We start from the raw sequence: 23,729 nt of genomic DNA on the forward strand, positions 1-23,729 counted from the left end.
CCAGACCCTTCTTTGAGACATATTTTATAGGTAGACACAGAAATATCAATTTGTTAATATAAATACACAAGCCCTGAAAGATTACAATTTTGGTATATAGATTCATTAGTAAGAAACAGAAAAATGTGGATTTAAATTCAAACTGTTGGAGTGCTAGAGTGCATATTACTTTTTTCTAAATGATTTGCTCAAAACTATTTTATTCGTTGTAGGTGTTTATCTACTAGTTACTGATGCAATTGCAATGCTCATAGATAATTACTCAAAATGACAATTGAGTATGTTCCTGATTTTTTTCTCTTGCTGATTTCTGCATGTCATAATGAGTAGAAATCTGAGGGGAATGACCCAATACCCTGATCGGGGAATTGGGTGTTTCTGTTGGGGAATTACCAACTAAGTAGGACTTAGAGTCTCAAAAGGGAGAGTGTTTGTATCTATGCTACATGATATAAACACAGGCTCTGTTATTTCTACCCTTAATTTAGAAACTCAGTCAACCTGGTAGATGTCATCAGGAGAGAATAACAGAGAATACTTCTCTGATGGCCATTCTTGGTTATCAGCTTGAGTATAACTGGAATTGGGTATAATCCAGAAACTGAGGATACACTTATGATCCAGATCTTGAGGCAGGAAGATGCCTTTAATCTAGATATTGAGGCTGGAAGGCATATCTTCAATCTGGGTGACAACATTTACTAGAAGCTTATATTAAGACACTTTTTTTCTCTTTTTTTGGTTTTTCGAGACAGGGTTTCTCTGCAGCTTTTTTAGAGCCTGTCCTGGAACTAGCTCTTGTAGACCAGGCTGGTCTCGAACTCACAGAGATCCGCCTGCCTCTGCCTCCTGAGTGCTGGGATTAAAGGCGTGCGCCACCACCGCCCGGCTAGGACACTTTTAAGAAGGAAGGGTTTGTTCTTCCCCTGCTTGTCCTCACCTCATCAGTACATCCATTCCTTCTTTAGGATTCTGCAGACTAGCTGAGACAAATAGCCTTGTCTGATTGAGCAGCTACTAGATTATTGTACTTTGTGCAGTCACTAAAACCTGTAAGTCATTCTAATAAATTGTTTAAATTTCACATAAATATTTATATGTTACATATAGTTTTGTAGTCATAATTTATTACATATATAATAGATAATATATGTTTATTCTGTAATTGCCTAAGTGTTGTGACAATAAAGAACACTAACTAATACAATTTGTAATATATTAACCTACAATACTAGATTATAAGAGTCTAAATTGAGAGAAATGATATATTGGATGCAAATAAGATTATTTTCTTTTGAGAAAATAAAGAGAACTTTTAAGAGAAATTCTTAAACTGAAATCGTCATATTCCTGGGTTATATATTTTTGGAGTTCTAAATCAGGTTTTTGTTGATAACTAACATCTCTTTATTATCAGAAACTTAAATTACTTAGGATATTGGAGTGAGAGGGCCTGTGTGGTATGACAGCCATGACATATTTGGGCAAAAAAAGGTTAAATCATGTTAGTTTTCATATCATTCGCTAAAACTCAAAGGTATATAAATCAAGGGTTTAGCAGACAGTGGGGTTATATTTCTCTTTTTTGTCCCTAATCTTTAGAAAAGCTTAAAGAGACAGGAGAAAGTGGTTATTTATAGATGTTAGGAGTTGTGCCAGTGTTTAATCAGAGTAAACACTCATCATGAAGAGGAAAAGGATAAACAGGGATTTCTCAGTAATGAGTAGCAATGTTCTCCTAATTCTTTTCTCAGTGTAGTCAAACAACCTTGAACTTGCAAAACTGGGTCTGGTTGTCCTTTTGTAGTCAGTGACAGAGTTTCTCATTTAATGTGACCCTTACTATTATTTCTCTAGACATGACAAAACGGTTATGAAGAATGACTCTTCAGTGACCGAATTCATTCTCGCAGGACTGACAGACCAACCTGAGCTCCAGCTACCCCTGTTCATCCTGTTTCTGGTGTACCACACAGTCACTGTGGTGGGAAACTTGAGTTTAATGAGTCTCATTTTACTAAATTCAAACCTGCAGACTCCCATGTACTTTTTTCTCTTTAACTTGTCCTTCATTGACTTATGTTATTCCTTTGTCTTTACTCCCAAAACATTAATGAGTTTTGTTTCAGAGAAAAACACCATCTCCTTTAGTGGATGCATGACTCAGCTGTTTTTCTATTGCTTTTTTGCCCACTCTGAGTGTTATGTGTTGACAGCCATGGCCTATGATCGCTATGTAGCCATCTGTCAACCCCTCTTGTACATGGTCATCATGTCTTCTAGGACATGTTCCCTGATGATGTTTGGTTCATACCTCACAGGATTTGCTGCTGCCATTGTCCACATAGTGTTTATGATCAGACTGAACTTTTGTGGTTCTAACATCATCAACCACTACCTATGTGATATCTTCCCCCTTCTCCAGCTCTCTTGCAGCAATATCTATGCCACTGAGCTTGTGAGTTCTGTTGTTGCCAGCATGGTAGTCATTGTATCTAGTGTCATCATCTTAATGTCCTATGCTTTGATTCTTTTTAATGTCACCCAGTTGTCATCAGGTAAGGGTTTGTACAAAGCCATGAGCACCTGTAGTTCTCACATAATAACTGTGGCCTTATTCTATGGATTTGGTATGCTCACACATATCAAAACATCATCTGATGAGTCTGTGGTTCAGGGGAAAGTTCTCAGTGTATTTTGTACATTTTTGCTGCCATTACTGAACCCTTTTATTTACAGTCTCAGGAATAAGGATGTCAAGCTTGCTTTAAAGAGATCTCTAAGGAGACTCACAGTGAATGAAGCACTCGGGCTGTCATAGTCCACATTCCCAATTTGCATTATTTTATTCATTTTGTTTTGTTCTCAGCTTTTTCCTCCCAATATTCTCATTTTTTCTTCTCTTCATGTTTTTATATTCTGGCAAGGTTTCCAGATTATTATTTCTTCTCATTCCTTCACAAAAATCCTTGATTATTTTACCTGGAGACAAGAAAACATTTTTAATCTGGGGTCTCATTCTGAATGTGCATCCCACTAATTTTTGTACAAGGTAGAGATACAAGGTGACATATTTTGTATTTTAATAGAACTCCATTTAGTTTTTATCTATGTACTTCTGTGACCAAGGAAAGCCAGGGAGATGAAATCTTTCTAATAGTTTACTTGTGTTGGTTTTTTTCAGAGAGAAATCTATAGAGCATATCCAATTTATGTTTTTTAAATACACTTGTGAATTGCATTCAAACAAAGAATAGTTGACTAGATTGTGGCCATGGTAAAGTTATCAGTTTTTCTAGCAGTATTTATTGTTTTTTTTAAATATGTTTCTTACTTGGATTTTGTACCTCATCATTACAAAATGACATTATGAGTTTTCCTAGAGTAATGGTCAATTTTTTTAATTATTGAAGACTTAACTAGGCTATTTTGTATTCATAATTGTTAAATATCATTAACAATGATAGTGATTTTTGTGAAAGTTTCATTTGTCATAAATACAATGGATTTTGTCACTGCAATTAACAATTGATAAAAACTACTTATATTTAATAAACACATATTAATATCCAATGTCTAAAATTATTATTCACTTTGTTATATAACAAAGATTATACTTTTAAAGAAAAGTTACTTACTTCTAGATAAAAGAAACTATAGGTGACATTATATCCCAGTTATGGAGTACTTATACAAGCTCCTGTTTGATTCTTACAACACATGTACATACACATACTCACATACATTTATGTATACATTTTAAACATATGTTCATATACATGTGATTATAGTACAAATACTTAGTAACAGGTATTTTTACTTAAATGTAAACATATAACCTTTTCTTTTGCTTATTTCTAAGAACCCCTCCCCACAAATCATGGAAATAAAAAACTCCCATACACCCAAAAGTTTTGCAATGTGTAATTTTCTTAAATAGAGGGTTAATAAAATTCTTCTTTTCTGTTCTCTATTTAAGTTGTTTTATGTTATTTAGCCAGTAACACAAATCCTTGTTTTGAACCTAAATGCATATCAAATATGAAAACATTTGGAATGAAACAATGAGAACCTTGAAGTGACAGAGAGAGCTAGATGCTGTTCAGAATGTGTATGAAAGAGGGAGAAAGCATTTGACCACATGTGCAGCCTGATACATGTAACTCTGCAGGTTTTGTGTGTGTTATGATGACCCAACCATTCCCAGTTTCATGGTAAGGAATTGTTTAGGACCTGAAAGCTGTCATGGGCCAAGACTCTTGTCATAAAGTCAGTGGCTGGAGAGATATGAAACTCTGTCCAGACATTGGCAGAGACCAGGGCTAAGTGGAAAGAAAGAGTGACACTTCACAGCTTTTATGATTGTATATTGTGGTGGATAATTATCTCAGATTACACAGCCTCAGCAATTGTCAACATCATCCAGTTGATGAATTGCTTATAGCATTGTTTCCCCATCTGATGCTTAGATACAACATTTTAAGACTTGTGTAGCTTTGAACTTGGCATGAATTTGAATTGAATATGAATTTGAATTTGGGATGAGTTCAAATGTACAAATGTATTAAGATGTGTAAACATCTTCCAAAAGTTGCTCAACATAGATTTCTACAAATCAGGAGGGAGAATTAATACTACAAAGAGATATTTAAGCTTTATGTTGATCTAAACACTGGAGTATAAAATCATTTCTTAAATAATCTGTTTAGTTGTTATCATGGATATCAGAGAAATTCAAAGCCAAAAATCAGATTGAGAAGTTTTTCTCTTTGAGGATCAACCATGTCTATACCCAATTTCAATTCTGAACTTGAGAGTTACAACAATGACTTCTTGTTTATTTCTTCTGTTGAAAGTTGTCTTTAGAAATGATTGGTTGTTTATCAGAATGATTATCAGGATGCTTAGCCATGAGATCAACAAGATATATACTTCATGGGAAAACAGTTCACTAGAGAGCATATTTTATAATATACCTACTTCATCTCTTCTTTTTTGGAATTAAATGAAACATTAGAATTTACAAGTAAAAGAGATAGTTTGTGAGAGGCAAATATTTCCAGAAAGAATCAGTTAATAACAGTTCTGCAGACTCACACAAAAGCATATCTGAATGATAAAATATGATATGATGTATACCTATTATAATCTGATTGGGCAGTTTAGATATATATTAGGTATATATTTTGTTGTGAAATTAATTGCTTTTGTTTATGTAAATTTTCTGTAGCTTCAATTGAGAAATGATAGTTTTCAATCTGATTATTTCAACAACTGCTGCTTTCACTGTCTAACTTAAAGTTCATCCAGAGAATTATATGTTCTGGAGTTGAATTTGAATTGCTAAATAATTATCATATAGTGTGTTCTTAGTACTAGCATCAAAGTGCATTAGTCTGGAATGAATCCACAGATTCCCTTCCTCTGCAAAAACAACAGCAGAACCTCTTTTCTAAAGTAGTATATCCTTAGACTCAAATTTTGATGTAAAGATAATTTTAAAATATATATGTTGTTTTAGCTTAGCAGCCTCCAGAGTCTAATATTTTTTAGAAGTTATTTATTAACTGAAAAATCATCCAAAGAAAACACAATAATACACAAAATACAGACTTTCTATGCGTGTTTTATCTTTATATGGTGTATTTTTTACTCCAGTACATTTAATATTTATTTTATTATCTTTACTTTTAATATATGACTGTATGTACTCTTTATTACTTTGACTGTTTCTTTAAAGACTTTGTTTTCTTTTTAAAAACTATTTCTTTCTATAACTGTCAATAACCATTTTCTTTTTTTCTTAAGCCTACATACATTTTAAAACACATTTTAATCCATCTAGAGGATTATTTTTGTCTGAATCTATTTTCATCACATACCTGAAATCCTTTATCGATCACTTCTTTAAACTGTTAAACAAGCATGGTAATGACCAGAGCAAACACATTGGCTGTTAACTCCACCCTGCTTCACTTTCCAGCAAGGCAGAGATCCATTTACTGACATCTCTGGGAGCCATGTTTACCAGACCAATTCTGTGAAGCAGTTAGTCCAAACTGCCACCAAGTAACTTGTATCATGTTGCCCATAAACCCCATTCAAGTTCTTAGTAGAAGGAACTCTCAAAAGAGTCCTTCAAATTGCAAGTTAAACCAGGCAGTCATTTCTTATAGAAGCTATACTTCTCCTCAACACAAGAAACAGAGCCTATCTGAAAAAAATGTGACCATCAAGAATTTGCAATTGACTTCCATTTTTGTGGGCCAGAAGTACGTTTTGTAAAGCTTTCATTGGCTTAATGTAGATGTACATTGCCCCACTTGGGCACCAAAATGTAGGTGTATCAAAGAGTTCCACAAAGCCTGGAATAGAGTATAACAATTGTTTTTTAATTCGGGGATATACTCAGAGTAAGGGTAGATAACTGGAGTCCTCTCTGCATGTTGGAAAATTGGAACTGAATCCAGCAGAATACAGGACCATGCACGGTTTTCATCTTCACTTACAGTACCTGAAGACCATGCCCCAAAAGGGACAGTATCTAAAAGGCTATTGCCTGAAGGAGCTCCCACAACATTCTTGTATAAGTTAGCTTGGTCATGGTGACTTCTCACAACAACACAATATAGCTAAGACATCTACCTCCTTGAATCAGATATATAAAATAAAGGATCTGGGTTTACAGGCTCATTCTGGTACATCTCCATTAGTGTAGATGGTCCAACCAATCTCAGCTTTTCTGTATGTGTGTCTGTGTGTCTTTCCTTTCTTTAGTAACTCACCACCCCAGTCATATTTTCAGGACACAGGCATGTGGAATGCAGCAGTACAGTTATTCTAGTGACTCGCTTGGCTTATTTTGCCATGGTAAAGATGTATACAGGTGATCCTTTATCCCCTGCCAATATGTGTGTGTGTGTGTGTGTGTGTGTATGACAGGTTTTCACTATATAACCTTGGATTTTTAATCCCTCAGCTCTGCTTCTTAAATATTAAGATGAAGACAGTATACCTGTGGTCCAAGTCTAACATTCTTCTTAAAGGACAGATTAGTTAAAGAGAAATATAGTAGCCGGGCGGTGGTGGTGCACGCCTTTAATCCCAGCACTTGGGAGGCAGAGGCAGGTGGATCTCTGTGAGTTCAAGGCCAGCCTGGTCTACAAGAGCTAGCTCCAGGACAGGCTCTAAAAAAGCTGCAGAGAAACCCTGTCTCGAAAAACCAAAAAGAAAAAAAAAAGAAAAAGAGAAATATAATAGATTAATTTTTTCAAGTGTTTTCATGAAATAGGAGCTACTAAAAAAATTCAGAGATCAAGGAAAAGAGTCCAGTGTTATTGGATTGAGAGACACTGAAAAGTTCTACTTAAATTCAATTCGACTTGCCCTCGCTGCAGCAGATCACCTGTGTGCCCCCGCCCCCCCCCCCCTCGCCATGTCAGATGCGGCCATGGACACCAGCTCTGAGAACACCACCAAGGACTTGAAGGAGAAGAAGGAAGTTGTGGAGGAGGCAGAAAATGGAGGAGATGCACCTGCCAATGGCAATGCTAATGAGGAAAATAGGGAGCAGGAGGCCGACAATGAGGTAGATGAAGAAGAGGAAAAAGGTGGGGAGGAAGAGGAGGATGAGGAAGAAGGTGACGGTGAGGAAGAGGATGGAGATGAAGATGAGGAAGCTAAGGCTCCTATGGGCAAGCGTGTATCTGAGGATGATGAGGATGATGTTGACACCAAGAAGCAGAAGACTGAGGAGGATGACTAGACAGCAAAGGAAAAGCTAAACTAAGGCCGCAGTGACCTGTTCACCTTCCACTTCCCGTCTCAGAATTTATTTTTTTTTTAATTTTTAAAAATTACAATTTTATTTACATGCACTCTCTAATCTGTACTGTGCATACCGTCTCAGAACTTAAACGTGGTCACCTTCGAGTAGAGGAGCAGGCCCCGCCCTCCCACAGCAGGCAGTGCCACCCACAGATGACATGCGCTCTTCATCAACCCACCAAAACCTCATGAATTTGCAATAGGGAGGAAAAAAACAAAACTTCCAAGGCCCTGCTTTTTTTCTTACAAATACTTTAAAAGGAAAATTTGTTTGTATTTTTTATTTACATTTTATATTTTTGTACATATTGTTAGGGGTCATCCATATTTGATGATAATGGGTGACCAGACCAGCCTTCAGAGCGTTCTCTGTCCTACTTCTGACCTCACTTGTGGTGTGATCATGTTCATTATAATCTCAAAGGAGAAAAAAAAAACCTTGTAAAAAAAACAAAAACGACAACAAAAAAAGTCTCATTCCGAGCATTCCAGTAACTTTTTTTGTGTATGTACCTAGCTGTACTATAAGTAGTTGGTTTGTATGAGATGGTTAAAAAGGCCAAAGATAAAAGGTTTCTTTTTTTCCTTTCTTTTTTGTCTATGAAGTTGCTGTTTGTTTGTTTATTTATTTATTTATTTATTTATTTATTTATTTGTCCTGTTTGATGTATGTGTGAAACAATGTCCAACAATAAACTGGAATTTTATTTTGCTGAGTTGTTCTAATAAAAGTTCTACCTATATATGTGATTGGACAAAAAGTTAAGGACAAATTACCAACTTAAAGTCCCTTTGTGTCATAATCATTCTTCCTGAGTACATGCCAAGATCCCTTCTGGAATGGAGGTCATTGATGCACCTTAAGATATGGAAAGTAAGACAATTTCTTCATAATCAGCTGACTCACTCATAGAGGCATGACATGGGAAGAAGAGTATTTTTGGTTTATCGTTAATTTTATGTGGAATGATTCCATACTCTCTAGGTTTCCTTATGGAGGATCTTTGTCATAATGGTCTATCTTCATAAATTAAAGGCCCAGAGCAATGTATTGACAGCTGTATTATAGAAAGCTCAAGTTACCTATAAGTCCTGTTCTATCATAGTAAAACCAGGTTACTTGGCAGAAAACTTCAAATCCAGGAGGGCCTTTTGTTTTCAACACATTCCTTTCTGAGCCTGAGCAGTGCCCATAGAATATATTACATTGTCTAGAGAAATTTCATTGGCCATGACCAGTGTGTAGGCGGTGATGTTGTGGTTTATAATACCAACGTGCAATACTGAGCATAGCCATGAGATGATGTTCATTTTATGTTACACAGGAGAACAGCACAGCATATACTTACTTTCTCTAAAAGACTAATGGGATGAGAAATCCTGGTTTACCAGTTTATGAAACAGGGAATGGGGATTACAGATTTTTACATGTCTAGGACAGTTTTATTTGCTATTTTATATGAATCATTAAATTTAATTAAAACAACAGTACAGTAACTCCTTTATATTGTTTCATATTACTATTATTATAGTTGTAACAGTGCTTAGATTAGATCTAGAGTCTTGTATATGCAAAATAATTTTCTACCACTGAGCCATACCAAGATCATCTGTTTTGAGACATATTTTGAGATAGACACAGAAATATGGATATGTTAATATAAATGCACAAATCCACATACATTACAATTTTGGTACAGAGTCATTGGTAAGAAATAAAAAACCTGGAATTAAACTGTCTTGACTGCATATTCCTTTTTCTTAAATGTTTTGCTCCAAAAACTTTGCTTTTTGTAGAGTGTTTATTTAATAATTGCTGAAGCAGTTGCAAGGCTTGTATATAATTATTAAAAATGACAATTGAGTATGTCCCTGGTTATTTCTCTTGTCAATTTGTGCAGAGCATAATGAGTAGAATTCTGAAGGGAACAACCCAATACTCTGCTCAGGGTACTAGGTATTCCTGTTGGGGAATTAGATATAAAACAGGACTTTGTATCTCAAAAGAAGAGTGTTTATATTCATGCTACATTATATAAACACAGGTTCTGTTATTTCTACCTTTAAGGGAGAAATGACTCACCATGAGAGGTGTCATCAGGAGAGAATAATTCTCTATGTTTCTTTGATGGCTATTCTTGGTTGTCAACTTGACTATTACAGGAATTAGATATAATCAAGAAATGGAGGATACATTCATGATCCAGATCTTGAGGCAGGAAGATGCCTTTAATCTAGATATTAAGGATGGAAAGCATACCTTTATTCTGGGTCACACCATTTACTAGAAGCCTATATAAGGACAATGTAAGAAGGTAGGATTTTTCCTTCTCTTGCTTGTTCTCACCTCATCAGCATACCCATTACTTCTTAAGGATCCTACAGACAAGCTGAGACACATAGCCTTGTCTGACAGAGCAACTACTAGATTATTGGTCTTTGTGAAGCCATAGTTGAACTACAGTCTGTAAGATATTCTAATAAATTTCATTTAAATTTCATAGAAATATTTATGTTATATATAATAGAGTATTCATAATTTGTTGTATACATACAAAATAATAGATATGCATTCCACCATTCTATAAGTTCTGTGACAATAGAAAACACTGAGTAATATAATTTCTAATATATTATCCTATACTACTATGTTATAGAGATAACTGATATACTTGATACAAATGAGATTTTTTTTGGCAAATAAAGACTATTTTTAAGAGAATTCTTTAAGTGAAATCATGTCATGTCCCTTGCATAAATATTTTAAGAGGTCTGAATCTCTTTTGTATTGAAAACTATCATATCTTCATTATCAGAAACATAAAAATCCTTAGGATATTGGAGTGAAAGGGCCTGTACAACAGCAGTCACATATTTAGTCTAAAAAACGTTAAATTTTCTTAATCTTTATAACAATCCCCAAAACTCAAAGCTATATAAGTCAAGGGTTTAGCATATAGTGATATTTCATTTTTCTGTTTGTCTCTAATTCTTAAAGAAGCTTAAAGAGACAGGAGAAAGTGGTTGTTTACAGACTTTAGGAGTTGTGCCTGAAATAAGAGTAGATGTTCACCACAAATAGGAAAAGAATAAATAGAGATTTTCCAGGAATGAGAAGCAATAATCTCTGAATGCTTTGTGCAGTGGCTTCAGACAACTTTGAACTTGTAACAACTGGTTCTATCCTTTTGTAATCAGTGACAGAGTTCATTGTTTAATGTGACCCTTGACTAATGTTTCTCCAGATGTACTGTGACAAAAATGGCTATGCAGAATGACTCTTCAGTGACTGAATTCATTCTCGCAGGACTGACAGACCAACCTGAGCTCCAGCTACCCTTGTTCATCCTGTTTCTGGTGTACCACACAACAACTGTGGTAGGAAACTTGAGTTTAATGAGTCTCATTTTCTTAAATTCAAACCTGCAGACTCCCATGTACTTTTTTCTCTTTAACTTGTCCTTCATTGACTTATGTTATTCCTTTGTCTTTACTCCCAAAACATTAATGAGTTTTGTTTCAGAGAAGAACACCATCTCCTTTAGTGGATGCATGACTCAACTGTTTTTCTTTTGCTTTTTTGTCCACTCTGAGTGCTATGTGCTGACAGCCATGGCCTATGATCGCTATGTAGCCATCTGTCAACCTCTGTTGTACATGGTCATCATGTCTCCTAGGACATGTTCCCTGATGATGTTTGGTTCATACTTCATGGGATTAGCTGGTGCCTTTGTTCACACAGTGTTTATGGTTAGGCTCAGGTTTTGTGATTCTAACATCATCAACCATTACATGTGTGATATCTTCCCCCTTCTCCAGCTCTCCTGTAGCAGCACCTATGACAGTGAGCTTGTGAGTTCTGTTGTTGTCAGCACAGTGGTCATTGCATCTAGTGTCGTCATCTTAATGTCCTATGCTTTGATTCTTTTTAATGTCACTCAGTTGTCATCAGGTAAGGGTTTGTACAAAACCATGAGCACCTGTAGTTCTCATATTATAACTGTGGCCCTATTTTATGGATTTGGTATGCTTTCACATATCAAAACATCATCTGATGAGTCTGTGGTTCAGGGGAAAATTCTCAGTGTATTTTATACATTTTTGCTGCCACTGTTGAACCCTTTTATTTACAGTCTCAGGAATAAGGATGTCAAAGTTGCTTTAAAGAGATCTCTAAGGAGACTCACATTAAATGAAGCACTGGGGCTGTCGTAGTCCACATTCCCAGTTTGAGTCTTTTTCTCCACTTTGTTTTGCTCTCACTTTCTTAACAATATTCTAATGTCTTTCTTTCATGTTTTTTTTTTTTTTTATATTCTGGCAAGGTTTCCAGTGTATTATTTCTTCTTGTTCCTTCACAAAAATTGTTTATTATTTCATCTGGAGATAAGAAAATATTTTTATCTGGGTACTTATTCTGAGTGTTGATCCAGCTTCATCTTTGTACAAGGTAGAGTCACAAGGTGACATATTTTGTATCATAAGAGAACTCTATTTCCTTTTTATCTATGTACTTCTGTGACAAGGGAGAACCAGATAGATGAATGATTTTTGATAAGTTTACTACTGTCGTTCTATTCGGAGAGAAATTTATAGAGGATTTCCAGTTTAAGTTTTTAAAATATGCTTGTGAATTGCAATCAATGAGAATGGTAAACTAAATTTTAGACACGGTAGATTTGTCAATGTTTTTAGCAATATTTATTGTTTTTCAATATTTTTCTTATTTTGGATTTTGTACCTCATCATTACAAAAATAACATTATGTGTTTTCCTGGAGTATTGATCAATTTTTATAATTATTGAAGACTAATTAGGCTCATTTGTATTCAGAATTTTTAAATATCATTAACAATGACAGTGATTTTTGTGAAAGTTTGGTTTGTCATAAATACAACATAATTTGCCACTGCATTTGAACTATTGAAAAGAACTAATTATTTTTAATAAAAACACATTAATAACATGCAATGTCTAAAGTCATTATTCACTTTTTATATAAAAATAATGATCATTTTAAAGAAAAGTCTACTTGTTTCTAGAAAATTGAAACTAATGGTGACATCATAATCCAGTACATATATAAGCTCCTATTTAATTCTTACCACACATGTACACACACATACATTTATGTATATATATTAATAATATATTCATATATATGTGATTATGGCACAAATATTGAGTAAATGGAATTTTTAAAATATATATATATATATATGTTTTTTTTCTTATATCTAGTAGCCTCCCCCACAAATCATGCCTATTCAAACAAAACTTCCATCTACCTGAAAGTTTTTGCAATATGTAATGTTCTTACACAGAGGGTTAATATAAATCTTTTTCTTTGTTTGACTTGTTTTAGGTTATACAGCTATTAATATAAGTCCTATTTTTAAACCCCATGTGTACCCAATAAGGAAATATATGGAATGAAACAAGGAGAATCTTGAATTGAAAGATTGAGCTAGAAGTTGTTCAGAATGAGTCTGAAATAGGGGGAGAAAATTTGACCTCATGTGCAGCCTGATATATGTAACTCTGATGACCAAACAGTTTCTATTTCACAACTAGGAATGTTTAAGACCTGAAAGCTGACACTTGCCAAGACTCACATCAGAAATTCAGTGGCTTGGGAGACATGTAGCTCTGCTCAGAAATTGGCAGGGCCCTTGACAAAGTGGAAAGTTAGATTGACTCTACAGTTTTTATAATTCTATGTTGTGGCAGATCATTCCCTCTAATAACACAATCTCAGCAAGTGTCAACCTCATCCAGTTGATGAATTGCTTATACCATTGTTTCCTCAAAATTGCTTAGATACAACATTTTAAGACATTTGTATGGCTTTGACTTTCGGATGGAGTTCAACTGTACAAATGTATTAAGATGTGTAAACATCTACAAACAATTGCTCAACATAGATTTCTGCAAAGCAGGAGGGATAATGAACATTACAAAAGACTATTAAGCCTTATGTTGATGTATACCTGGAATATAAAATAAACATGTCTTAGATAATCTCTTTAATTGCTATTCTTATAGTAGGTCATGGATATCAGAGAAGTTCAAAGCCAGAAAACATATTGAGAAGTTTCCCTGTTTGAGGATCAACCATGTCTGCACCCAGTTTCAATTCTGAACTTGAAATATGGAGCAATGTCTTCTTACTCATTTCTTCTGTTGAGGGTTGCCTTTAGAAATGATAGATTGTTTATAGAATGAATGCCAGCATGCTTAACCATGAGATTAAGAAAACACATACTTCATGGGAAAACATAGTTCACTAGAGAGCATATTTTATAATTTAGTACCGATTTCCTCCCTTCACTTCATAGAACTTAATGAAACACTAGAATTTACAAATGAAAGAAAGTGTGTGAGAGCAAATATTTCCAGAAAGAATCAGTTAATAACAATTCTTCAGACTCACAAAAAACATATCTGAATAATAAAATCTGATATGAAATATACCTACTACATAATATGATTGGTCACTTTAGGAATATGTTAAGGGTATTTTTGTTATGAAATTAATCTCTCTTGTTCATGGAAATTTATTGTAGTCTCAATTGAGAAACGATAGATTGCTTCAGCCTGATTATTTCAACAACTGCTGTTTTTACAGTCTAACTTAAAGTTCATCCAGAGAATTGCATATTCTGGAGTCGAATTTGGATTTCTAAATAATTTTATCACATAGTGTGACCTCAGTAGCAACAGTGTCTTTTGTTTCATGAATGGTTAGCCTAATCTTTACCTACTGTAAAACACTGTGTTCTACCGTGAAGATGTTAGTGGAATTCAGTGAAACACAATGCCTGTGGCATTTGACATAGTACACGGAAGTAGACTTGCTGATCTACTAGTTCTTCTCTTTTGACCTTCTGATATTAATTCATATTTTGGAGAGCTGTGATCTATGACCTTGGAAATTAAGCACACATTGTAATGGTCTTCCTGTTCACAATTCAATTGAAATATATTTTGCTTTCTAAATTTAATTTAGCTTTAACTTTTGACAAAATTTTAAATGTAAACAAGCAAACAAAAATACCAGTGTTAGAATCTTAAGTCATCCTGTCCATGGAAATATGTAATAATTTTGTCTATCAGAGCTATATTTTTTCATCTTTAGATATTTGCAGCATGCAACTGAGTAGCACATAAAGTCTTCTAAGTAAATAAGCATGTCTGTTTATTTAGATTGTGTTTAAACTATTTTAGTAGTCTTTTCTGTCTTTCTAGATGGTCTTTAAAAAGGGCAGATTATAAAATCATCAAGTTAAAAAAAAGGTAAAATTAAGTATTCAAACAAAAATTTTAAAGAAGAAAGAAATTTCACCACTTTAGTTTAGTTCTGAAATCACAATTGTTCATATTTCTTCTGACTTGATAAGGCATTAAATAAGGATATTAGTAAGTGTTATAAAAGTTCTTCCATTATTTACCTGAAAATAAATTTTAGTGGACTATACTTGGATATATTCATTATTATTTCAACTTTGTTATATGATTGTTAATCAAACATGTAGTGGATACTTTATTAGTGACATATGTTCAGAAATATTTTTGGTATTTGTCTATCCTTTTTACTATAATTCACAACATCTCAGTTAATATACAATATTTTGTCAGGGACTTAGTGATTTTTTTTAAGCACAGGATGTTTATATTTAAAGACTACTCATAAATCCCTTCAAATTCTTCCTCAGATGCTACATATACGTGTGACCTTTTGGAAATTTTCAAAATACCTGAAGAGTTTTTGTAACTCTACTTGCATAAATTCTTTGAGTATTCAATAAGCTACTTCTATCATTTTAGGTGACTCTGATTTCAGTAGAAATAGTAGAAAACCATGGGTATTGTCTTTTTTATTACAATTCACAACATTTCAGTCAATATACAAGATTTTTATTTTTCTTTTTTTTTTTTCGGTTTTTCGAGACAGGGTTTCCCTGTAGTTTCTAGAGCCTGTCCTGGAACTAACTCTTGTAGACCAGGCTGGCCTCGAACTCAGAGATCCGCCTGCCCCTGCCTCCCAAATGCTGGGATTAAAGGCGTGCACCACCACCACCCGGCAATATACAAGATTTTTTTAAGAACTTAGTGATTTCTTTTGAGTACACAATGCATATGTTTACAGACTACTTAAATGTACTTGAATGTTTCCTCAGATGCTACATATATGTGTGAGGTGTGGAAAATTTCACGATATTTGAATAGTTTGTGTAACTTTTCTTTCATAATTTTTGAGTATTCAGTAAGCTGGTTATACCATTTTGGGTGACTCTGACTTCAACAGAAACAGTAGATTACCATGGAAAGGCCTTGAAGGTTATATAAGTTGGTGTTCTGGCCCAAACTCTCTGTATTCTGGTCAACTCTATGTAGGATGTGTTTTCTGTATTTTCCTAGTGGTATAGACAAATAGACTTCTTCCACTGCTGTGCTTTCCCTGCAAAGATAAACCAAAATCTCATAAAATTCTGGGACCAAATAAGTCTTTTTGCCATTAAATTATCTCTGTTGTATGTTTTGCAACAACACTTATGATAAGAAAGGCAACTTACATTATCTTTATGTGCAAAACATATAAACTAATCCCACAGTCTTTTGTATTCTAAAAATTATACCCCAATTCAAATATATACCTTTTAAACCCCTTTCAATGATTTAAATGTTCATTTATTGAGTATGTATAAGATTTATTTTTAAGTATATGCAGATATATTTATATGTAAACTAGGGTCATTGAAGTCTTCATTTACATTGTTAAAAATGAAAAGGCCTAGATGTAAACTCATATTAGCTAAATGCCTGTTTCCACTCTTTATGTATCTGAGGGGTTCTCTCTCTCTCTCTCTCTCTCTCTTCTCTCTCTCTCTCATCTCTCTGTCTTTTTGTTTTCATCTATCTATATCTATCATCTATCTATCTATCTATCTATCTATCTATCATCTATCATCTATCTATCTATCTATCTATCTATCTATCTATATCTATCTATCATCTATCTATCTATCTATCTATCTATCTATCTATCTATCTATCTATCTATCATCTATCTATCATCAACTACCTTGTAGAATTTTAAACCTGTGGTCTACTGTTTATTACTCCAATCAAAGATGCTCATCATAAAGCTGAAAATGGCAAGTGAACAGTTCTCTGAATATTCATATGCAGAGATTTTCTGAACTTGAGAATTGCAAAGGGGACCAATCAAAACTCTGCCCTGGGAATTAGATGCTCCATGGTGTAAAAGTATTAACTGAATAGTATTTCAAATCTCAAAAGATCCAATCTTAGTTTTAAAGCATTTGATGTAAACATCAGCCCAGTAATATTTATCCTCCAGGGTCTCATCCTGCAGGGAGAATATCATGAAAAAGAGAATACTTTTTTCTGTACTTATAACATTTTTCTCAGAAACCTTGACATTCATATTCTCATTTGAGTGAAGCAGTGCTTTGAAGTCTCATGCAAGATTGCTTGTTTTAAATTTTGAATGAGTAGAAAGAACTTTCTACAGAAAAGTCAACATTGGGATTCTTCTAGCAACTCATACATTATCTGTATTGGTTACTGTCACATCCTTCATTACCAGTAACTTTGAATCTCCTAGAACAGTGAGAAGAAAGGTATCCAGAGCTCCCAAAGTAAGACAGTTTCCAATGGTGTGCACTGGATTTTTGTCTTGATAATTTCCCTTGAATTTCAGTTTCATAAATTATGGGTTTATTATGTTTTTATCTTAATTGTTAGTAAAGACCAAGGGGAAATGAAGAAATTATGTTCTAAGACACTTGAAGTATGTTGACATCCTTTTTGTGGATACATGTTATAAGAAGAAGAAAAGGAAATAGGTATTATTTAGGGATCACAAGAACAAGTTTTGTTCTCTGGAGGTTATGTGTTTTCTCAACTTATGCCTCTAAATCACTAAATCAAGATTTTCACTTGGAGTGAAAAAATGTATTTTGGTTAAAGGTGAATTCTTTACTTATTCTTCCAGATGCCACATGTGAATCAAATGAATATGGAAAATGACTCTTCAGTGTCAGAGTTCATTCTTATGGGCCTGACAGACCAGCCTGAGCTCCAGCTGCCGTTATTTGTTTTGTTCTTGGTGAATTACACAGCCACTGTGATGGGAAACTTGAGCTTAATGAGTCTCATATTGTTGAACTCAAACCTTCACACTCCCATGTACTATTTTATTTTCAATCTCTCCTTCATTGATTTCTGTTATTCATTTGTCTTTACCCCCAAAATGCTAATGAGTTTTCTTTTAGAGAAGAACACCATCTCATTTAGAGGATGCATGACTCAGCTGTTTTTCTTCTGCCTTTTTGTGAACTCAGAGAGTTATGTGTTGACAGCCATGGCCTATGATCGCTATGTGGCCATCTGTCAGCCACTGCTGTACAAGGTTATTATGTCTCCTGAGAAGTGTTTTGTGCTGATGTTTGGTTCTTACTTGATGGGGTTTGCTGGGGCCATGGCTCACACAGGGTGTATGCTCAGGCTCAGGTTTTGTGATTCTAACATCATCAACCACTACATGTGTGACATCTTCCCTCTCCTCCAGCTCTCCTGCAGTAGCACCTATGTCAATGAGCTTGTGAGTTTCATTGTGGTGGGTACAGTCATCTCTTTATCTAGCCTCATTATCTTAGTCTCCTATGCTTTGATCTTTTCTAGTGTCATTCAAATGTCATCAGGTAATAGTTGGTCCAAAGCCATAGGAACTTGTGGGTCTCACATCATAACTGTTAGTCTCTTTTATGGTTCTGGGCTACTTGCTTATGTCAAGCCATCATCTGCTGAAACTGTGGGCCAGGGAAAAATTTTCTCAGTCTTTTACACCTTCTTGGTGCCCGTGCTGAATCCTCTCATTTACAGCCTAAGAAACAAGGATGTCAAGCTTGCTGTGAAGAGAACGGTGAAGAGAATGACAAGCAGATCTATCTGTGGTTGTTTCTCTTAGTTTCTACTAGTTGGCTCTCTCCGTCTCAAATTTTGTCTTTTTGATTATCCATTTGTTTTTTTGTTTGTTTGTTTGTTTATTTACTTTCTTCTTTCTCATACTTCTCCAGTACCACGCCACAAATTTTCTACAGTATCATTTGTCCTTCCCTTTTATGTGATGATTCTTTTTCTGGAGGTATAGACTGATTTATTTGATTCCAAAAGAATGCCCATTTTCTATAGCACATTAAGACCTTGTTCTGTTAGCTTATTTTATGTAACAGCAGTAACTACTGCTTTTTCTTATATGTCTTTTGTATCCAAGAAATATCCATGGGCTTGTATTCTTTATATCTAACTGATATCCTTCTTGATTTTTGTAGGAACTTTGTATACTCATTTCCTTATTTGATGGGTTTATTTTCTACATATTCATTAACATAGATAAGAGGTTACATAATAGTAAAAGTTACAATAATTTTTTTCTGGTTACTATGAGAGCAGTTTCTTTTATCACCTTAATTTTCATCTTATATTTTTGGTATTTAACCAGAAATGACATAGGTAAAAATTACATGCATTAAAAATTGAGCCTTACTGAATAAATAAAATACTGTCTAATATAACACTGTTTTTCTAAATATTAATGATAAAATCTATTGAATTATTAAATTCTAGACAGTATTCTAAGAACGTTTTTCATAATATTATTTTCATTTTGAAATGAGAAAATTGAGATACAGAGAGGATTATGATTATGAGCTTGTTAAGCTGCTGAGTGACAGATTTGAGATTTGATTTTGAATATCATAAAGGCATTTTGCTACAATGCCCCTCTACTACCACATATATTATTTGGAAATAAGATTTATATTAAGAAATCATTAAGATGTTTCCATCATTTTGTAATCAAGGCTTTTATCTTCAAGGTTATAAAGTAATGCATAATTTATCTAAATGAGTGGCATTTTTAAGATTATTGGGAGTATTTATTAGATCTACATCTCTACCCCAATTTCTCAGACACCCATTATTTTGACAAAAGATTAGCAAACATGTTCTCATATGTCATATGAGGAGAATTTAATTTTTTCTTCTTGATATGTGTATTACAACTGTAATTTTTACTGTAATATTCATTCTTGGATAAAGAACAGTGTCATAAAAATGTCTAGTCCTTGTCTCTTGTTACATGGATGTTCTTATTTAAAAACATTGTTGCTTACTACTAAACAATTGAATCCCATCTGGTCTCAATTTTTATTGACACAGAGAATGCATCCTCTTGTTTATGAGTTTAATTTACAAGTCTAGAAATAATGTCTCTCACTTTACCATCCCTCCCACTTTCCCTATATATTGTTATCTTCTTCTCTACCTCATTTCTCTCATACAGAGAAAGATACTTATATAATTCCAACATTTTAAAAATAAAGTACACTATTAAAAATCTATTTGAGCTTTAATGCCAAACAAATAATAATGCAGAAGTTAATTTTATACTCATTATATATCTGACAAAGAAATAGAGGGAAATAAAAATTAATTACAAGGCAACAATGAGAATTTCTGTAGAATTATTTCAGTGATTCAAAAATGAAGGAGTCTATGAGGCTGTAAACTAGCCAAGATCTCTAGCAGAGAAGAGAACCATATATACAAGGTTTTGATGGCTAAATTTAAAAAAAAAATACACATATTCTTAAAGAACTCTCATATGAAAATGCACACTTGGTGAATTTCATAATGATATTAATTATTCCTTCTAATTAGTGACTGTTTTTCTAGAATCATGAAGTGTAGGGGTTTAGTTAAGCTTTCATGGTGAATCATATTACTATTACCATAGTGAAATGTGTAATTTAAAATGCTTGATGCTCTCACTTTTATGGAAAGAAAATGATTTGATTATAAAAGAAACAACAATATCTAACATATAACACTGTCATTGTTAATAACCAATTTTATCCATTAATAAAGTCTAAGACCCACAAAGGAGATAAAATAAATGATGTGATGTTTGCCTTACATAGCCTTATTCAAGTTACTTAGTAAAATCACCATGAGATATATCCAGTTTCCTACAAAGGATATAACTTCAAGCTTCATTTGGTTGAAAAACATTCTACTGTATATATAAACATCACCTTTATCCATTCTTTTGTTGTTGGACATCTAGGTTTCTTTCATTATTTAGCTTTTGAAAATAGTGTGTTTGTAATATATTGATTTGGAGTTTGGCATAAATAACAAATAAAGGGTAGTGCTGTGTGAGTCACTTGATAAATCTACTTCAAGTACCTTGAGAAACCTCTATGCTGATTTTTATGTTAGCAGGATGAGTTTACTTTCCCACCAACAATATACAAAGTTCCTTTCAGTCCACATCCTCCTCACTATTGTTATCTGATTTCTTGGCGGCTGCCATTTTGAATGGGGTGAGACTGATGTTCCTTGTTTATATATGTGTTTTTTTTGATGATTTTGAACATTTAAAATGTTTATTGACTATTTTTGTTTCATTAATGGACAGCTATGGGTACATTTTATTGGCCTTTTAATTGATTATTTTGTTTGGTTTTAGGTACTTAGTTTTTAAATTTTTTATATTATTTTTGTATATTCAAGATATTGATCTGAATGTATAGAATTTAAATATTTTCTTCTATTCTTTTGGCCATCTTTTTAGTCAAAAATAGCTTCTTTCTTATGCCAAAACATTTTAGACATACAAATTTCTTATCATCTTTTTTTTTGAGCTGATGGAAGCCTTTCAGGAAACCTTTGTCTATTTTGCCTATGTCTTAAACGATTTTCTCCATGATTTCTTCTAAGACTTCCAGTCTTATGTCATAGTCTTTGATTACATTGTAAATTATTTTAATACAGGAAAGAAATAGGCAGTGAAGTTCATTCTTTACACAGATGGCATCCTTTTTGGTTAGTGCCATTTGTTGAAGTGGCCTTTTTTACTCAAATGGATATCTTGGCATATCTGACACTGTTAGTGGGGCCAGGACTTGTCACTAGATATGTCTCAGGGCCTTGGGCATGACAAATTACTATTATTCTTTTAAATGGACATATTTAAAATGATTCTTAATGGATTGTTGCTATACACATAGATAAGTGTACCTACCAGCCCATGTCAGAGAAGCTTCTTCTCATATAAAATGATAATTGATATAGAGATTTTCTTTTTATTAACACGCAGAAAACAAGAGACTTTGTGGTGCTCAATAATAAACTAAACAATGATCATATCCCTTCTCTCAGGTTCAGAGATGTTCACAGATGAGAGGACAGATAGATTTCAAGAGCCTGAGGTGATATTGGATAACTTCAAGCGAAGAAGCAATGAACACTATCATTTACATTGTTGGAAAGTACTTGATATGGACTGGAGGAAAGAAACAAATAAAAAAAGAGTCAAAACAAAAGTAACCACAGAAAAGTTCTTAGGATGTTATATAGAATATATTTTAATGAATCATGTTTGGAAGGCATTGCTGGTTGGTAGAGGCTGCAGTCTGCCATAGCCTGGTAGCTTTCTCTAAGCTATGCAGTATGAAAATGTCCTTTCTTCTTTCCCCAGCAATGTTTCCTGCTCTCTACTTAGCCTTACTGAAGGATGTCCCTGGGCCTCAAGGACTGACCTTATATAAAAACTGTGTCCAAAACCAGATTAATCTTTAGCTTAACCCTTGACACAGATCCCTGCTAAGGAGACTAGGGCTAGGAGCTCTGCTATAGGAACCCCTGCCATATACAAAGCCTTTAGATAGGAGCGTGCCACTTAATGCAGACTAGGGTTTGTAGTCAGGCTCCCCAATCCTGTATATTCCTTATCCTTTGGAATAAATTTGAGCTGATTCACCAAATCTGCCTCCTAGTGGGCCATCTCTGTTCATGCCTAAGGGATGCACACTAAGGTTTCTGTTGCCCTTCTGTCTCTTTCCCCTTTTGAACTGTTGGCCTACATGTAGGCCAGGAGGGAAGAAAGACCCCACTAATCACCAAGTACTTATCAATGTGGGACCTTGTGGGATGTCTTTTCTGTTGGGCATATTTCATGTTTGCCTTGAGGAATTTTTGGTTTCTAAGTTTTGGGGAGTCTGGAATAATTTACTTACTTGCTCCGTCTCCCACCTTTTCTTCTCTTCCTACCCATTTCTGTTGCAACTCACCATACTTCTCTATTTCCAGTGCTAGTCATTTCCCCCTCTTCTCTCTGGCCACCTTAATTTTTCTGAGCACTGAATTTGTTTGAATTTTGTGTCACAAAATTTAGTGGCTCTAAATGGTAATTCAAAAGGATGAGAGTTTGATTTTGGAATTTAGGACCTTATTATAATGCACTATTATAGATTTTCCTTTGGTCTGAGCATATGCTACAGGTGTTGTAAAAGACATTGGGTATCATCAGCAAATGAGAACGACATTCAGGGTTGGAAGCTATAGTATTTTTCCCATCTAAATTTAGTAACTCTTATCTGAGATTCCTTTTGATGACCTCTAGAAGAACCTGAGGATCTACATGCCTAATGGTTGACACCTTGTCTATATTATTATCTATAAGCAAGAGCATTGGAGCTATATAAGTTTCTGCCTGTGGGACAAATATTCTTTGTATCATCCAGTACATATACCCAGAGAACTCGGAAGGTATACTAATTTATTCATTCTTCTATCTATATTTATAAAGCACCCCCTGTGTATATAAGGTTAATTGTTTTAAGTTCTTCAAAGTAGCTCTGAAGAAAATAGTCATATCATTTTGTTGTTATGGACTTAGATTAATAGGCATATGTGATATGTATGAAGAAAGGCATTACAAAGAAGAATAAAAGATTTCACCTAGTAATGGAAAGGATGGAGAATCCATAGTATAAGGGACAGGATTTGTTTGTTTGTTTATTTTTTGC

General features: G+C 34.1%; 4 protein-coding genes across 4 annotated transcripts; all 4 read left to right on the plus strand.

Moving 5' to 3' along the window:
- Positions 1-267: 267 nt before the first annotated feature.
- On the plus strand, positions 268-2,821 carry LOC119809319 (olfactory receptor 143-like). Its single transcript, XM_042054705.1, has 2 exons — positions 268-278; positions 1,858-2,821. Exons 1-2 carry the CDS (start codon positions 268-270, stop codon positions 2,819-2,821), a joined length of 975 nt encoding a protein of 324 aa, XP_041910639.1.
- Positions 2,822-7,435: 4,614 nt separating this feature from the next.
- On the plus strand, positions 7,436-7,765 carry LOC119810793 (prothymosin alpha-like). Its single transcript, XM_038324449.1, has one exon. It carries the CDS (start codon positions 7,436-7,438, stop codon positions 7,763-7,765), a length of 330 nt encoding a protein of 109 aa, XP_038180377.1.
- A 3,317-nt stretch (positions 7,766-11,082) lies between these two features.
- On the plus strand, positions 11,083-12,042 carry LOC119809320 (olfactory receptor 143-like). The gene has a single exon (XM_038322168.1). The coding sequence runs from the start codon at positions 11,089-11,091 to the stop codon at positions 12,040-12,042; it is 954 nt and encodes a 317-aa protein (XP_038178096.1). The 5' UTR covers positions 11,083-11,088.
- Positions 12,043-17,842: 5,800 nt separating this feature from the next.
- LOC119809321 (olfactory receptor 143-like) lies at positions 17,843-18,823 on the plus strand. The gene has a single exon (XM_038322169.1). The coding sequence runs from the start codon at positions 17,849-17,851 to the stop codon at positions 18,821-18,823; it is 975 nt and encodes a 324-aa protein (XP_038178097.1). The 5' UTR covers positions 17,843-17,848.
- Positions 18,824-23,729: the final 4,906 nt, after the last annotated feature.

This window comes from Arvicola amphibius, chromosome 3, assembly GCF_903992535.2.
Source record: "Arvicola amphibius chromosome 3, mArvAmp1.2, whole genome shotgun sequence".
Lineage (NCBI taxonomy): Eukaryota > Metazoa > Chordata > Mammalia > Rodentia > Cricetidae > Arvicola > Arvicola amphibius.